At 48.8% G+C, this 17,759-nt stretch overlaps 2 protein-coding genes and 1 long non-coding RNA gene across 5 annotated transcripts in view; 2 read left to right on the plus strand and 1 right to left on the minus strand.

Moving 5' to 3' along the window:
- PLG (plasminogen) overlaps window positions 1–4,890 on the plus strand; it is a 115,276-nt gene extending 110,386 nt beyond the window's left edge. Inside the window, exons 36-37 of the mRNA XM_060205117.1 lie at window positions 1,320–1,465; window positions 4,482–4,890. Of these exons, the coding sequence (XP_060061100.1) occupies window positions 1,320–1,465; window positions 4,482–4,643 (308 nt within the window). The 3' untranslated portion in view covers window positions 4,644–4,890. The remainder of the gene's footprint in view (window positions 1–1,319; window positions 1,466–4,481) is intronic.
- Window positions 4,891–6,953: 2,063 nt separating this feature from the next.
- Window positions 6,954–17,759, minus strand: part of SLC22A3 (solute carrier family 22 member 3) — a 90,871-nt gene continuing 80,065 nt past the window's right edge. Inside the window, exons 8-12 of one of the 3 annotated variants that reach the window (XR_009553595.1) lie at window positions 14,249–14,357; window positions 12,867–12,979; window positions 10,444–10,543; window positions 8,726–8,841; window positions 8,533–8,633 (exon numbers count right to left, since the gene is read on the minus strand). Coding sequence is in view for 2 of the 3 variants with exons in the window: in XM_060205195.1 (XP_060061178.1) it covers window positions 8,564–8,633; window positions 10,444–10,543; window positions 12,867–12,979; window positions 14,249–14,357 (392 nt within the window). In the remaining variant the exon portion in view is untranslated. Of the gene's footprint in view, window positions 8,634–8,725; window positions 8,842–10,443; window positions 10,544–12,866; window positions 12,980–14,248; window positions 14,358–17,759 lie in introns of all 3 variants that reach the window. The other 2 variants (XM_060205195.1, XM_060205196.1) reach the window with 2 other exon arrangements.
- LOC132542632 (uncharacterized) lies at window positions 12,975–14,214 on the plus strand. Its single transcript, XR_009553596.1, has 2 exons — window positions 12,975–13,581; window positions 13,621–14,214. It is a non-coding gene; the product is annotated as an uncharacterized LOC132542632 (long non-coding RNA).

Here is a 17,759-nt window from a genome sequence, read left to right on the forward strand (position 1 = left end):
TATGTTTCAAAGGAAGATAGAAACCCTTTCTGTGTTTCTTTCCTTTTTTTCTTCTTCTTTTTCTTCTTTTTCCCTTTTTTTTTTTTTTTTTTTTTTTTGTAAAGGGCTCAGTGCCAATACAGCAAATTCACCATTCCAGGAAGCCACTTTTTGCCTTTTTCTCCCTCCTTTGTTTTATTTGATACAGAGAAAGACTGAGGAGGGTGGGTAAAAGAAAAAAGAGAGACCCCTGCAGCCCTGCTTCACTACTCATGAAGCTCCCCTGCAGGTGGGGACCAGGGCTTGAACCTGGGTCCTTGAGCTTGGGTGCTCAACTGAGTAATACTACTATCCATCCCCCAGACTTTTTTTTAAGTGCTTTAATATTGGTTTATAAGATCACAGGGGTCTAATTTCACACCCCTCCCACCCCCAGAGTTCTGTGTCATCAGTCCCTTCACTGGAAACTACAGTGGTTCTCCCAAGGGTTAGCTATTATTTCTATAACTATCTGTCTATAATTATATATATTTGCCCATTTTCCCCCTATGGTCTGGTCATCTCTTTACTTCATTAAAAAATTTTTTTTTCATTATTTATTTATTCCCTTTTGTTGTCCTTGTTGTTATATTGTTGTAGTTATTATTATTGTCATTGTTGGATAGGACAGAGAGAGAAATGGAGAGGTGAGGGGAAGACAGAGAGGAGGAGAGAAAGACAGACACCTGCAGACCTGCTTCACCGCCTGTGAAGCGACTCCCCTGCAGGTGGGGAGCCGGGGGCTCGAACCGGGATCTTTACGCCGGTCCTTGTGCTTTGTGCTCCGTGTGTTTAACCCACTGTGCTACCGCCCGACTCCCCCTCTTTACTTCTAAGTCACACTTAAGCCTATTGCTGCTTCTGAGCGTCCTTCCTTAGTTCCTTTTCTCCCTCCTGGTCCTGGTGGAATTGAAGTTCAGAACCCTCTGGGCATCTTCCCCTGACATTTCTCCCCCTCTGGGAGTCTGGACCAACATTCTTTATGGGGAGCAGAAGGTGGGAGTTCTGGCTTCTGTCATTGCTTCTCCGCTGGACATGGGTGTTGGCAGGGGGATCCACACCCCCAGCCTGTGTCTGTCTGTCCCTAGTGGGGCAGGGCTCTAGGGAGAGGAGGCTCCAGGATACATGGGGGAGGCCGTCTGCCCAGGGAAAGCAGGATGGAGTCATGGCAGGGTCTGCCATTTGGTGCCCAGACTTTGTTTTATCCAATGCATGCGAAGAGGAGAGCTCACCCTGTGGGCCTGTTGTTCCAGAATGACCCCTGTGTTCTATAAGCATGTCTCTCCTTGGCTGACGCACAGGTACCTATGGTGCCGGCCTCCTCAAGGAAGCCCAGCTGCCTGTGATCGAGAACAAAGTCTGCAACCGCCAGGAGCTTCTCAACGGGAGGGTGAGGTCCACGGAGCTCTGTGCTGGACACTTGGCGGGAGGCGTCGACAGCTGCCAGGTAAGGAGTGAGGTCTGTCACCAGGGTTCACCCCGGCCGGTGTGGCCCTCGTGGACACCGGCTGGGTGGTGGTGCATCTGGTATAGAACACACATGATCAGGAAGTTGGTGCTGGTGGCACAAAGCACAAGGACCGGCGTCAGGATCCCGGTTCCAGCCCCCGGCTCCCCACCTGCAGGGGAGTCGCTTCACAGGCGGTGACGCAGGTCTGCAGGTGTCTGTCTTTCTCTCCCCCTCTCTGTCTTCCCCTCCTCTCTCCATTTCTCTCTGTCCTATCCAACAACATTGACAACAATAATAACTACAACAATAAAACAAGGGCAACAAAAGGGAATAAATAAATAAAATAAATATTAAAAAAAAGGAACACACATTATCATGTGCAAGGACCCAGGTTCAAGCCCCTGGTCCCCACCTGCAGGGGGAAAGCTTCATGAGTGATGAAGCAGGGCTGCAGGTATCTGTCTGTCTGTCTATCTCTTCTTCCCCTCTTAATTTCTTCCTATTTCTATCAAATATAGTTACATAAATAAGTAAATTATACAAAGAGGGATTGTTTGGGAGGGCAGACAGCAGCTCACCTGGTACAGAGCACATATTACCATGTGCAAAGACCCAGGTTCAAGCCCCTGGTCCCCACATGCAGTGGGGAGAGGGGCTAAGCTTCAGAAGTAGTAAAGCAGTTTCTCTCTCTACTTCCTCTATCTCTCTCTCCCTCCCATCCCAGTTTCTGTCCCTATTCAAAATAAATAAAATTTTAAATTAAATTTAAAAAAGGATGGGCCAGGGAGCCAAGCAGGGGCACCCCCTGCCAAGTGCACACATTACAGTGCACAAGGATCTGGGTTCGAGCCCCTAGCCCCCACCTACAGGGGGAAGCTTCACTAGTAGTGAAACAAGCTCTCTCTCTCTCTCCTTGTCTCTCTCTCTCTCCCTGCCCCCAGCTCTCCCTCCACTCCCATTTTCTCTCTGTCCTATCAAATAAAATAGAAGAAAAAAAATTTAAAGGAAAAACATGGCCGCTGGATTCCTACCGCTGGCTCAGAGTCCCAGAGATAACCCTGGTGGCAATAATAAGCAGATAAATAAATAAGGATGAACCAGCAACCTCTGAGGGTTAGTTAGAGACCCTTGAATCTGACGGGCACTGCTTTAGGATTGTCTTGGGCCTTGAGCTGCCCCAGAGTCGGGGCTGAGTTCACTGGCTTCTCTGTCACGGCCAGAGCTGGGTGGGGCGTGGGGCGTCCTGAGCACTCCCGGCTGCCAGGGGCTGTAGAACAAAGACAGTAGCACTGCTTCACAGCTGCCGGGGAGGGACGTTACCCAGCCTGAGAGAAACCCCCAAATAGAGGGAGTCAAGCCCAGTCTGTACAGGAAACACGTTCCCCCTGAGAAGCACTCAATGATATATATATATATATATAAACACTCAATATATATAAACACACACCCACCCCCCACACACACATATATATTGTTTTATTGACTGGCTAGAGGCAGAATGTGAGAGGGGAAGGAAAGATAAAAGAGGAGAGAAAGACAGAGACAGGCGTAGAGATAAGGACAGAGATACCTACAGCATTGTTCCACCACTTGTGAAGTTTGTTTGTTGCATGTGGGGACTGGGGGCTTGAAGTCAGGCCCTTGTGAGTAGCAATGGTTGCCTTCAGTCAAGTGTCACCACATGGACCTTCACTGATTTTTTTTAAAAAATATTTTATTAGTGATTTAATAATGAATAACAAGATTGTAAGGTAACAGAGGTACGGTTCCATGCAGTTTCCACCACCAGACTTCCCTGTCCCATCCCTTCCTTGGAAGCTTCCCAGTCCTTTATCCTCTGGGTGTATGGATCCATATTCTTTATGGGGAGCAGAAAGTGGGAGTTTTGGCTTCTGTCATAGCTTCTCTGCTAGACATGAGCATTGGTAGGTGGAGCCATACTCCCAGCCTGTCTCTCTCTTTCCCTAGTGGGGCAGGGCTCTGGGGAAGCAGGGCTCCAGGACACATTGGTGGGGTCGTCTGCTCAGGGAAGTCAGGTTGGCGTCATGGTAGCATCTGTGACCTGGTGGCTGAAAAAGAGTTAAGATACAATACAAAACAAATTGTTGACTAATCATGAGCCTAAAGGCAAGAATATTGCAGATGAAAATTTGGGGTCTCCATTTTGGGAATAGCTAGTAGGTCTATTTTAGTTATATTCCAAGGGGATAATAACTTTTATTAGGCTTTGCTTGAGCCTAACAGCTAACAAGCAGGTGGACCCAAGGTGTTGTCTGGGGAGATGGTGTCAGAGTTGGGAAAAGGACTAGAAAGCTGAATCAGGGCAGAGAGTAGCTCCCAAACATGGGGAAAGTAAATAAATATTCTTAATTGTAAACCCCATTGATCTGACCTGGGGCCCATATTCAACACAGGAGTCTGCGTAACCTCTGCATCCCTGTAAGTCTGAGCTCACATTCTGTGCTCACAGCTAGGAACATTCCAGGCTGCACTAATTTCAGGACCCATCTTTGGGTAATGGTAGAGTAAGTTGTCCAACCTCCCTCTCGAAGAATGGAACATTGCCTACCATTGTTGATCCACATGGAGGGCAAGGTCCTATAGGGGCCCACAAAGGGGTCCATTAAGTTGTTCCTGATGGAGATGCCCAGGGGGAGTGAAGAGAGGATCTAGTAGAGGTCTAGACCCATTATGTCTGTGTGGGAATCTCAGGACTCCCTGACTAGGGCCCCAACCCCCTGTCTCTGTCTTTCCCTAGTGGGGTGGGGCTCTGGAGAGGTGGGTTTCTAGGACACATTGATGAGGTCGTCTGCCCAGGGAGGTCAGGATGGCGTCATGGTAGCAATGATGTGGTTTCGTGACCGGTCTGTTGCTAACTGCTGAGTTACATCAGGTGTTCTTAACCCAAAAAGATAGACGAGGACACTTCCGCCTGTCTGGGCCACAGCAGCCTCACACCCCACAAGGAAGGGCCAGTGGTTCCTCACGTGGCTTTAAGTCCCTCTCTCTGCAGGGTGACAGTGGCGGGCCCCTGGTATGCTTCGAGAAGGACAGATACATTTTGCAAGGAGTCACTTCTTGGGGGCTGGGCTGTGCACGCCCTAACAAGCCTGGTGTCTACGTCCGAGTCTCCCGGTATGTGTCTTGGCTACAAGACGTGATGAGAAATAACTAGTCGGATGGAAGATCGCAGGAAGCTTCTGCAGGAGCATGGGGAGAGGACTGCGCACACATGCAAAGTGATTCACGGCAGTCAAGCCAAGAAGCTGCACTTAGCTCCTCGGAGCTGCACAGCCTCAACCTTCTGAGTCTCAGTATGCAGGAACACTTCCTGTCACTTCCTGCCCCCGGACTGACAGGTTCTGTAGCCATACGGTAACACAGCCCTGACACTTGTCGGAAATAAACTCAGTACTTCTGGCTTTCTCTCTTTTCATCGTCTTTAGCTGCACCTCTGTGCTGTTTATTATTGGAAAGAGAGAGAGAAATTGAGAGGGGAGAGGGTGAGAGAGAAGGAAAGAGACAGAGAGACACCTGCAGCCCTGCTTCAACACTCATGAAGCTTTCCCCCTGCAAGTGAGAACCAGGGGCTTGAACCTACTGGTCCTTGTACACCACCACAACCCCCTCCCTTTTTTTCTTAACTAGAGCCCTGCTCAGCTCCGGCTTATGTTGATACAGGGGATTGAACCTGGGACCTTTGGAGCCTCAGGCATGAGACTCTTTGCATACCCATTCAGCTCTCTCTCCCTGCCTTTCATTCATTCTATCTATCTATATTTCTAAATCTATGTACCTATATGTAGATGTAGATATATGAAGGAGAAATCAAAACAGAGAGAAGGAGAGAGACCAGAGCATGAAGATCTGGCTGATGGTGGAGCTGGGGATTGAACCTGGGCCCTTGGAGTTTCAGGCAGTAGAGTCTCTCTCAGAACCATCATGCTGTCTCCCCAGCCCTCATCCATACTTTGTAAATGGGGGCTCAGGAGTGAACTTAGGGCTTGGTTCTATGTTTTATCTGCTAAGTAACCTCCAGCCCAATCTCCATCTCTTGTGTATATATATATATATATATTTATACATGTGCATACACGCACATACACAGAGAGACACGTATAGGAGGAGGAAGGGCAGGGTGAAGAGGGAGGGAAGGAAGATGGGGGATGGTCAGGTTTACATGTTATCACGCTCAAGGCTCAAGTTCAAGCTCCAGGTCCCCACCCGCAGGGGAACTTCACAGATGGTAAACCAGGGCTGCAGCTGTTTCTCTCTCTTTTTCCCTCTCTGCCTCTCCCTTCCCTCTCAATTTCTGTCTAATCAATAAATATAAAAATTATAGTCATTAAAATGTGTTAAAAAAAGACAAGTAGAAAAAGACGCCCCAGCACCTCCCCCAGCAGTGTCCAGGCAAAGCACACAGCTGGCCGGCTGAGCCATTTTCTGACCCCTCCAGCTTCAAGAGGAGTAAGTCGGGGACTTGAGAGCTCCCGGGCTCTCTCCTGCAGGACAATCACAGAAAATGCTGAGAGCTGCAAGGTCAGAGACGAGAAAGCAGAGCAAGGCCAGGTGGTCACCCACTTCACTATGGGTGTCCCTGGCTTGTCCACACTTCTTTTTAATAGCAATTTAATATTCATTTACAAAATGATGAGATAACAGGGGTATAATCCCATACCATCCCCCCCCCCCCAGAGTTCTGTGTCCCCAATCCTTCCATTGGAAAGTGCAGTGGTTCTCCCAAGGTCACAGATGTGGGCTGACTATTATTTCAGTAACTATCTATGTTTATATATACTCACCCATTTTTTTCCTATGGTCCTGTCTTCTCTTCCTTTCTAAGTCACACCTACACCTATTGCTACTTTCGAATGTCCTTTATTCCCTCTTCTCGCTCTGGGTCCTGATGGAGTTGGGATAACATTTCTCCCCCTTCTGGGAGTATGGACCAGTATTCTTTATGGGGTACAGAAGGCGGGAGTTCTGGCTTCTGTAATTGCTTCTCTGCTGGACATGGATGTTGGCAGTTGGATCCACACCCCCAGCTTGTTTCTATCTTTCCTAGTGGGGTAGTGCCCACATTCCTTGTGTCTTCATTCCTAGCACTGAGATGAAGCCTTTCAAAGCTGCGTCATATACTAGGAGTCAGGAGAAGATGTTCTATTGGGGGGGGGGCAGCTCAGGGACACTGGGCAGAGTTCAGCGTGGCCATAGAGGGGATTAGGCAATGGACATGAAATCTGACCCACTTACAAGTCTGAACGCTCTCTTGGGTCACACCCTACCTGTCGACACAGTGCTGAGAGTCTGAGCGGAACCACATACAAACCCACTGAAGGCTGAACTCTGTCTCTCACCAGCTCCCTAGAGATGCAGTTCACGTCCACCATCACAAGGAAGCCGTTTCTGATGATGAGTCACACACACACACACGCACACACACACACACACAGACACACACGGAAGAGAGAGGAGACGCGTGGGCTTTTGGGGTGACAATCTCCACTGCTTTTATTGTTGCCAGACCAAAACATCAAGCTGTAATACATTTCAAAAGTGACAGTGTGGAGAGCCAAAGGTCATCTTACAGCAAAGGAGGCAAAACTGTGAAGGGAGGGTGTGGAGAGAGGATGAACTTAGACTGCTGGCCTCAGAGAGCTGTGGTGGCCTCACTCAAGATCGAGACGTCCATCCGTTATGGATTCCAGGGCCCTGAGGTTGACAGCTGGGCCTACAGTTCACACACACACACACACACACACACACACACACACACACACACACACTGGAAGCTCGAGTGAAAATTCCCTTTCTTATTGGCAGAATTTCCCTTTGGTGCTCATGCTTCCTGTTCACACACAATGATTCATTAAAAAAAAATTAAGCATAAGGTATATAATATATGAATTCGAAACGGTAACATATACAAAATATAAAGCAGAAAATCCGAGTAAAAGATAACATGTGTACTTACACTTGGCATTCCCCACAGTCTCAGTAATAAAAAAGTCAAATCCCTCATTAATATCCTGTGAAGTCACAAAGTTTCTGCCAGTTCTTATAAGCGTGGATGTAGTCGACCTTTCTTTAAATTAGAAAAAAAAAGTCAGGGCCAGGGAGACAGCATAATGATTATGCAAAAGATTTTCATGTCTGAGCCTGAAATCAATCCATGGTACCAACACAAGCCAGATGTGAGCAGTGCGCTGGTTAAAAGGGAAATAATAACAGCTAAAAAAACGTGAGTTTAAGAATGCCAAGGCGGAAGGGGAACTGCCCGTGTTCTTTGCTTTTGTCTGTGAGCCGTAGGAGAACTGAATTCACAGGCAGAAGGGAAATGTCCCTTAATGACAAAAAAATAAAATCCCAGGACCCACGGCATTATAACCGCTGGGTTTTGTTCATCAAGTCAGAGAAGAGGAGGCTCTAGGTAGCCATTAATGGAGGGTCAAAAGGATCTTAATTTGTCTCAGGACTAAATGTGATTTTTATAAACAATAAAAGCCGAATCTCCAAATTGGCCCCTAGGTCTGTTCTAATCATGTCATAAACCCTGAATGTCCCTCAGCCCATCTCCCCCAGCCCCGCCGCCCACCATGCTACAGGTCTTTAACGAAGTGAGGTTGGGCTTTGCACCACGTGCCCAAGGACCCTCGGATTCAATTCTCCATCCTCCCTAGAATCCTTAAAACACTTGGTCTTAGCTCCCTGCTTGATGGACAGCCTGTTCTCTGAGAACTGGAGGTGGCCTTTATGACCAAGCACATCTGAGACCATTGATCCAACAGGAGAGACAGCCACAGGCCACAGGGGATGCCTTCTCAAATCCCTCACAGCACTAGAAACTCCAGATCTTTCAGCATTCTAGATAGAGGACTCTGGGCCACTTGGAGGTCTCTGTATGGCTTTAAGAACACCAGGGTCTGCACCAAGGTGGACAGATAAAGTGGGCTCAGGCCTATGCCAGTCACCAGAAGGCACGTCAGTTCCTGGGGAGGAGTGGGGACAGCTTGGACACTTCTTTCCTTCCTTCCTTCCTTCCTTCCTTCCTTCCTTCCTTCCTTCCTTCCTTCCTTTCATCTTTGGCAGTGGCCCTCAAAGGTGGGAGCTGGAGACCTGGGTTTTCTTTCTCTGGAAGCATTTACAGGCATTTGGGAAAATGGAGCTAAAGGAGAAACAGAGAAGGTGCTTAGGATAGAGGCCCAGGAGTCAAGAGAAGTTCTTCTCTGGAGCATCAGAACAGCCAAGAAGTATTACCTCTCTAAAGACTTGAAAAGCAAAACTTGGGTGTTTCTGGGTAAATTCCTCCTGGAAGTCTGCCTGTCTCATGCACCTCTCCCAGATTCCCAGGGCACCTGCACTCTTCTCATTATCTTTATTTGTTGGGTACAGCCAGCCAGAAATCGAGAAAGAAGGGGAGATAGAGAGGGGAAGGGACAGAGAGACATCTGTAACACTGCTTCACCACTTGCAAAGTTTTGTCCCTGCATGTGGGGAGCCAGGGGCTCAAATCTGGGTCCTTGTAACATGTGTGCCACAACCAGGTGTGTGCCACCTCCCAGCCCCCTCTTTTTTAAATAGGTAACCCAATCATTTTTTATCATTAAATTATTTTTATTTATTGGACGGAGACAGCCAGAAATCAAGAGGGAAGGGGGTGATAGAGAGGGAGAGAAACAGAGAGACACCTGTAACACTGCTTCACCATTCAGAAAGCTTTTCCCCTGCGGGTAAGGGACTGGGGACTCAAACCCAGGTCCTTGCACATTGTAACACGTGCACTCAATCAGTCGCCTCACCCCCTGGCCCCAACTCTTTGGACTTGTAGAAGTGACCACCTGCACCTCACCTCCATCTCTTTCTCCTCCTCTGCCTTCTTGTCTCTGCATCTCTGTTTGGGTATCTTCAAATGCCCCTCTGTTTGTTATATGGAAAACTGAGAAATGTTATGCATGTACAAACTATTGTATTTACTGTCGAATGTAAAGCATTAATTCCCCAATAAAGAAATTTAAAAAAAAGTAGCGAGATAGCTCAGCCAGTAAAGTGTACACTGTACCATGCATGAGGAGCAGGATTCGAGTCGCCGGCCATTACCTGCCTGGGGGAAGGAAGCTTCCTGAGTAGTGGGACAGTGAGTGCAGCAGGCCAATGTGAATGGTGGAGTTGTATAGGCATCGAGCCCCAGAAATAAGCCTGGTGGCCAAAAAAAATAAGACAAGACAGGGGCCAGGTGGTGATGCAGCTGGTTGAGTGCACGTTACAGTTTGCAAGGACCTGGGTTCGAGCCCCTGGTTCCCACCTGCAGGGGGCCAAGCTTTGAGAGTGGTGAGGCAGGGCAGCAAGTGTCTCTCTGCCTTTCTCCCTGTTTCCTTCTTCACTCTTGATTTCTGGCTGTTTATATCCAATAAATAAAGATAATAATAATAATAATAATAATGATAATAATAAATTCAACCAACCTTTTAAAAAAAAGGTATGGGAAAAAAATCAAGGCTTGATATTTTGTTGGCCTCATTCTGCATTTTGCATACCGGACGGTGGCTTCTTCGTCTTCCCTGCACTTCCATTCAGACACCCTCCCCTGCAGTGGTTTGACTGCATCATGGCTGAGTTGGTGGAAATGGCTTGATCCCAGTCACTCTTTCTTCCTCAGGCTAATTTTCTGATACGAAGTGTGAGTGTGAAAATCACTCCTGACTGCTGGGGGTGTGGGGGCATGGAGCCTGAAGGTGTTTCTGGCCATCAAAGGCACAGAGAGAGTATCCGTCTGCTGTTGGGAGCTCAGCACTGAAAGCTTTTGCAAGGACACCCAAAAGGAAGGAATCTGAGGCTGACTGCTGAGTGCCTGAGGGCTGGTGGGCTTGCCCAACGCAGTCACCAGTCCCCCTGTTCTCAACACGGTCCTTTCCCTGCCACTGGGCAATGAGACCCTGCCTTTACTGATGCTACGTGCAAGCTAAGTGCCACAGTACCTGCCAAGCTTCTCCACATCTTCCACAGTCTCTGGCAAGACGATGCCCTTGGTTTCCGGCAAAAGCATGACGAGCCCACCGCAGATGGATGCCAGGATGCCTACAGAAGGGGGGGGGAAGCATCGCCCACCACTGAGCCCTCCCTCCTCTCTCTCGAAGCAGCTGCGAGCTCCCTCCATAGTGTTCAGGCTAGCCTGACCCTCTCTTCAGATCTCCCTGGCCCTGGTCTCAGGTGTCCACTGCCTTTCTCACACCCAGAGTTTCACCAGGTATATTTTCATTTCACTCCAGGTATACTTTCATTCTCCCAGAAAGAATTTACTGAGAGTCCGGCGCTCAGGGACCACCTCAGTGCTCCCATCAGAGGACAAGCGCTTCCTCTCACTGACACTCACTCCGTCCCAACCCTCTTTCTTTGTTTGGTCTGTAACTCTGTGAGGTTGTCCCTGCTGCCGCTCACAGGCTGTCACTTCCGTATTTTCTGGAGTTCCTCAGTATCTTTCTAGAAACACCTTCAGCTCTGAGCTGCACCCACCCAAATCTCTTGCCATCCTAATCTTTGCTGTCTGCTAACGCGGACATTCCTGAAGCAGCATCCTCTCGCATTTTCTTCATAACCTGGTGGTGAGCTAGGAGATGTTTAACCGTCAGCTCTCCAGAAAACAAGGCCTGAGGGGTCAGCTGGTGGCGCAGTGGGTTAAGCGCATGTGGCGCAAAGCTCAAGGACCGGCCTAAGGATCCCGGTTCGAGCCCCCGGCTCCCTACCTGCAGGGGAGTCTCTTCACAGGCGGTGAAGCGGGTCTGCAGGTGTCTGTCTTTCTCTCCGCCTCTCTGTCTTCCCCTCCTCTCTCCATTTCTCTCTGTCCTAGCCGACAACGAACAACATCAACAGTGACAATAATAATAACCACAACGAGGCTACAACAACAAGGGCAACAAAAAGGGGGAATAAATGGCCTCCAGGAGCGGTGGATTCATGGTGCAGGCCCCGAGCCCAGCAATAACCCTGGAGGAATAAAAAAAAAGAAAAGAAAAGAAAAGAAAAGAAAACAAGGCCTGATCTGTACCAGCTTCTCAGTTTCCGGAGTGGAAAGCTTCCAACGTGACATCGCTGAATAACTGAGAGGTTCTGGCACAAGTACGAGGGACTGTGTGTCTCTGTGCAGCACGAAGGAAATTGACTATGATATTGATATAAAGAACACTGAAAAATACTACTTGCTTTTAGTCTTCTTTAAATAAACATACTGAAGTTCCAGTGTGGGCCCCTCGAAATCACTGGCTATATTTCCCAGTATCATTAATGAGTCTCTTAGTACTCGGCTTTTGAAATCTCAGAAACTGGACCAAATAAAGGTTACATATAACACTTTTCATCACAATAGTTGAATATCAAGTATGTTAAAAACTATTTGGGGTATCGTATTCATCGTCACCAGATTGGTTCCTAAAAAGTTAAATAGTTGTCTCAAAAACTTTAGACGACTATAGTTAAATAAAACCAAACATTATAGAGTTTTGCCAATGCAAATGATGTCAATAAAAGCACTTAAGACAAGTACACTGCGGGTCAGGAGGTGGCGCCCCGGTCGAGTGTTCACGTGTTGCCAAGTGCAAGGACCCAGGTCCAAGCCCACAGCATCCACCTGGAGGAAAAAGCTTCACAAGTGGTGAAGCAGGGCTGCAGGTGTCTCTCTTTCTCCCTGTTTCCCCTTTCCTGATCCCTCTCTGTCTCTATACAATTAATAAACATGTAAATAAAACATTTAAAAAAGAAAATAGGGATCAGGTGGTGGTGGGACACCTGGCTGAGTGCACAAGGAACCTGGTTGAAGCCTCTGCTCCCCATCTGCAGGGGGGAAGCTTTGTGAGTGGTGAAGCAGGACTGCAGATGTCTCTTGGTCGCTTCTCTCCCTCTCTATCTCCCCCTCCCGCCTTGATTTCTGATGGTCTCTATCCAATAAATAAAGATAATAAGAACATTTTTTGAAACAAATAAGTACATCATTTTGTTTGTTTGTTTGTTTTGTTTTTGCCTCCAGGGTGATTGCTGGGGCTCAGTGCCTGCACCATGAATCCACCGCTCCTGGAGGCCATTTTTCCCCCTTTTGTTGCCCTTGTTGTTGTAGCCTCGTTGTGGTTATTATTATTGTCACTGTTGATGTTGTTCGTTGTTCGATAGGACAGAGAGAAATGGAGAGAGGAAGGGAAGACAGAGAGGGGGAGAGAAAGACAGACACCTGCAGACCTGCTTCACCGTCTGTGAAGTGACTGCCCTGCAAGGTGGGGAGCCGGGGGCTCGAACCAGGATCCTTACTCCGGTCCCTGCGCTTTGCGCCACCTGCGCTCAACCCACTGCGCCACCGCCCGACCGCCCTTCTTGTTGTTTTTCTGAAACACTAGTGTAGCAAGGAAAGTCTTACCAAAGATGATGAGAGGTAGCTCCAGCCAAACAGCTGCAAGTCGGAAGAGGAGAAACGGAGCGACGACCCCTCCAAAGTCACACAGGCCTGAGCAGAGCGAGACCCCAAAGTTCCTGTGGAGGGAGCATGACTTTACAGAGAAGCCACCTAAACAGATACAGGACAAGTCAAAGATACAGGCCCATAAAGAAGAAGCTCTAACTGGACTGAGCGCCTGAGTCGGGAGCTTGGGCCGCGACACCGGATGCCCGCTCCCAAGCAGAGACCTTGTCTTCTGCACCATTCCAAGCTCATTCATGGTACCGCGTCCCAGCCAGGTAGGAAAGACCAGCTTTCCTTAGGCTCTCATGTCACATTCATCGGCGAGAGCTCGGCATCCTCCCAGCGACACTGCTTTACTGGACGTGTGCTCCAGAGGAAGAGGGCAGAGGCGTCACGGAGACACCTCTGCAAGGGGCGGGAGCCTGCAGCTGGACCTGCGACTCCTCAGAACTGTCCCTTCAGGAATGAAAAAGACCCCAAACGCTTCTGATCTGCACAGAAGTCCCGGCTGAACGTCTGTAGTCAGTGAATGTTTCCTTTATCTCAGCCCAAGGTGTCAATAGCGCAGAGAGAGGAAGTCAAGCCAGCCCGGTCTCTATTCTGTTTCTAGAAGGTCTGTGGTGATTTGGAAGTCATTCTTCCATCCGCAGCTCACTGCCTAGCCCTCTCTGTAGTGCCTCTGAGTCGCCTATGCACCGACTTTGACAGGAAGGTGGATTCATACGCGTTTCCCCCAGGAGGAGTCCTGTGTCCTTTGTCTCCTCAACAGCACACAGTGGAAGTGACTGGAACAGAAGCTAGTCCTGAGACAGTGTGATACCAGAGAACAGAGATCCAGCCCACATCTGATCAACTGTGCTAACTGGCTCTTCTGATTCCGGTCTCCTGCCTTTCCACCCACACACGGCTTTGTATAGAGATGATAGAAAATAATAATGATGATAATAATAGTTCTACGGATGGGGTGGTGGAGCAGCCAATAATGCAGACACCTATCCATGTGCCCCGGTTCCTGCCTGCAGGGGGAGGAGCTTCACGAGCAGTGGAGCACGGCTTCAGGGTCTCTCTTTGCTCTCCCTCTCTGTCCTTCTATCCTGCTGCCTTCCCTCTCAATTTCTATCCATGCCTCTCTCACTCAGAAAAAAAAAGGAGGGGGGATGAATTTCATCAAAATTGCAGAAAAATAGCAATGCATAAAGTCACTCTAAAGTAAAGCACATTGAACCCATGTGAATTCACCAACGTGGAACCTTCAGCTACATGGACAGGGCAGTGGCTTTTAATAAAGATTTGGCTGTGGAATTTCTTAGGAGTTATCATAGCGTATATGTCGAACTCACCTTAGTGTTGTTGGGTACAGTTCTGAATTTACCAAATACACGATTTCAAAGGCCATGGTGATCCCCAGTCTCCCCAGAGTGGCAACTGTGGTCCTCAGCCACGGGATTCCTGCAGACACAGAACGTTTGGAAGGCAAGAGCTAGGATCTGTTTCTATCCAAATAAAGCTCTCTCTCACAGTTTCCACCTGTTAGCCTTTGCTGACGTCACGACAAAGGATAGACACCTGCCAGTGTGGTGATGACCCCATTTCTTTTCTTTCCTTTCCTTTTCATTATTATTATTATTATTATTATTATTATTAATTTTTTTTTCTTCCAGGGTTACCACTGGGGCTCCATGCCATCTCTATGAATCTACTGTTCCTGGTGGCCATTTTTTCCCATGCTACAGGATAAGACAGAAAGAAATGGAGAGAGGAGGGGGAGACAGAGAGGAAGTGAGAAAGATAGACACTTGCAGACCTGCTTCACCACTCGTGAAGCCTCCCTGCTGCAGGTGGGGAGTGAGGGCTTGAACCTGGGTCCTTGCACTTTGTACTATGTGGTGGCCCTATTTCAAGGGCACCAGTACCACCAGAATGAAAAAAAGTCATATTTGAACATGTTGGCTGCCCTTCCGAGCAGAATTAGAATACAGAACCCAAGACCACGGCTGAGGGAGCACTACACCAGCCACGAATGGCGTGATCACCCTGTGGTCTTTTGCCTGGAAGGGAACCTTCACTTGTGCCCTTGACAGCCGTTACCACTGCATGGCCCCACTTGTTGTCTCCGTAGTCCTGACTGACTGAGCACATTCAGAACAGACCAGCAACAACCCGGGCACAACGCTGGCTAGGTTCTAGAGAGCAGTAAGACTCTGAGGCTGACACCTGTGTATTTGTCAAGCCTGGGCATGTACCATCCTGGGTCTTTCCTATCCGAAATCTTGCTCTGTCCCCCAAAGTAACCACCCAGGAGGAACCAGATGCTTTTTAAGAATCAGTTAGTTTATTGTCAAATTTATGTATTTATTTTGGATGGAGACAGAAATTGAGGGGCCTGGTGGTGGTGCACCTGGCTAAGTACACATAGTACTAAGCACAAGGACCTATGCATGGATCTAGGTTCGAGCCCCCGGCTCCCCACATGCAGGGGAGACTCTTCATAGGCAGTGAAGCAGGTCTACAGGTCTCTTTCTCTCTCTTTCTCTCTCCCTCTCTGTCTCCCCCTCCTCTCTCAATTTCTCTCTGTCCTGTCCAATAAAAGGGGGAAAAGTGGCCTCCAGGAGCAGTGGACTCATAGTGCTGGTGCTGAGCCCCAGCGATAACCCTGGAGGTGAGAGAAAAAGAGAGAGGGTGAGAGAGAATGAGAGACCTGTAGCACTATTTCACCATTTGTGAAGCTTCCCTTCTGGGACTAGGTGTTTGAACCCAGGTCCCTGTGCACTGTAGTGTGTCCACTCAACCAGGTGTGCCATGCCACTCCCTGGTCCCTGGTCCCAGAAGCCATATTCTTGATTACTAGTTGGCTGATTTAATGACAAATGAACTCTGCTAAATGAAGAAGTCCTCCTTCTTCTCCATGGTGACTAACAGGGAATGCCAAATGTTCTCCATTAAGTATTGTCTTGCTTTTATGTGTGTTTTGTGAGGAGAAGGCATAAACCACCCTGAAAAGCCAGTGTGCTCTATTTGAGTTTGGCAGCTCAGGACAGTGGCATACCACAGCATCCCCACTCCCTGAAGCAGTCAGGGTGTCTGACACTCATCTCTGAAAATGAAACCTTTGGGTTGGAAAGACAGCATCACGGTTCTACAATACGACTGTCCTGCCTGAGGCTCTGAGGTCCCAGGTTCAGTCCCTAACACCACCATCAGCCAGAGCTGAGCTGGGCTCTGGTCTTTCTCATGAAAATAAATAAATATTAGCAAAAAATAAGAACAAAGGCTTTTCCTTTTATGCTCACACTTACGTGGTCCTCCTGTCCTCTAAAACAACAGCAGGTGCCTGCACGTGAGCAGGCTGCAAGGGAAGGCTCCAGGCAGAGTTGACCTTGGAGATGTGTGACTAGAAATTGTGCAATGGTTAGGGCTGAGAAGATTGCCAACAGCCCAGGTTTAAGTTCCTGCACCACAAGGGAGGATCCCGGCACCAGAGGCAGCCCCGGTGCTATGGTCTCTCTCTCTCTGTGTGTGTGTGTGTGTGTGTGTGTGTGAAAAGATGGCCTGAAGGCAGTGAAATCATGCCAGTGTGAGGCCTCAGCTTGGTCGAGAGAGAGAGAGAGAGAGAGAGAGAGAGAGAAAACTTGCAACATTAAAATAAAGCTGAATGTCACCAAATGAAGCTACTGCCTTGGAGGACAAGCTGGTAGCTTGAAGGGATCATGCTGAGTGAGCTCCTCCAGAGAGAGACGGATGGATTCTGGGTGCTCTCACTCGCAGGTGGAACTTAAGCAAGCAAGCAAGGAAAGGAAAACAAAGGGTGAAATTTGGACTGGTTGTGGTGTACGGCACCACAGCAAAGGACTCTGGGAAGGAGGGCAGGGGATGGGATGGAGGGACATTGGAGTCCTGGTGCATGATGGGGAAAGGGACCTAGGGTGAGGGAGAGTGGTTTGCAGACACCATTTTGAGGAGATGAGAGGTTGTACCTATGTGTCAACAACTGTACTGTGAATCACTAACACCCCCCCAACAAAGTAGGAAAACACCTTTTCATTTATTATTATAATTATTTAGTTTTTACTAGAGCCTCAGGCATGAAAGTCTTTTGCATAACCATTATGCTATCTCCCTCACCTAAAATGACACTTTTTACAAGTAAAAGGGCGAGACAGATAGTTCAAGAATCCAGATCATAGCTTGCAAAGGCGAAAGATGATCAACTTGCAAAATTAGTCTGCACTCTGATTGCAAATGACCAGCTTGGAAATGCACAAAAATGCAAACACCAGCTCGCGATTCAATCACAAACTGGCTGAGGACACACAGGCGTACTTGGAGCCAGCCCACCCCACCCCACTCCACCTGTGGGAGCCGCTGCTGCAAGGCTGCCATCTGCTCCGGCCAGGCACAGCTGTAAACACGGGCTTTTTTTTTTTTCCATGAAGGCCAAGGAGAGGGCCATCAGCGGGCAGGTGGCAGAGTGCCAGGTGTCCAGACGTGGAGAGTGGGAGCCGTTGCCCAGATTCCCCGAGTGCCAGCCCAGCTGGGCAGCTCCCCCAGTGCTCTCCAGCTGCGAGGAGGCTGCCGCTGCCTGATAATGCAGACAGAACTTGATTGTCCACGGCGGGACTTCCTTATTCAGAGGAGACTGAGCCCCCACGGACAGCCTGGATGGCAACTAAGCTTACGGAGACTGGGCTGTAAACGTGCCAGAGCAGGTCAGCCCAAGACTCCCGGAACTGGTCTCCTGTTCCGAGCTCAGAGCCCTGGAGGCTGAGGAGAAGATTTGGTCCCCTGGCCTCGGTCCATCTTTGGCCCTTCCCTGGCTCACAGAAGAGGTCCTCACTGCCTGGACTCCTGCCC

Source organism: Erinaceus europaeus, chromosome 13 (genome assembly GCF_950295315.1).
Source record: "Erinaceus europaeus chromosome 13, mEriEur2.1, whole genome shotgun sequence".
NCBI classification, from domain to species: Eukaryota; Metazoa; Chordata; class Mammalia; order Eulipotyphla; family Erinaceidae; genus Erinaceus; species Erinaceus europaeus.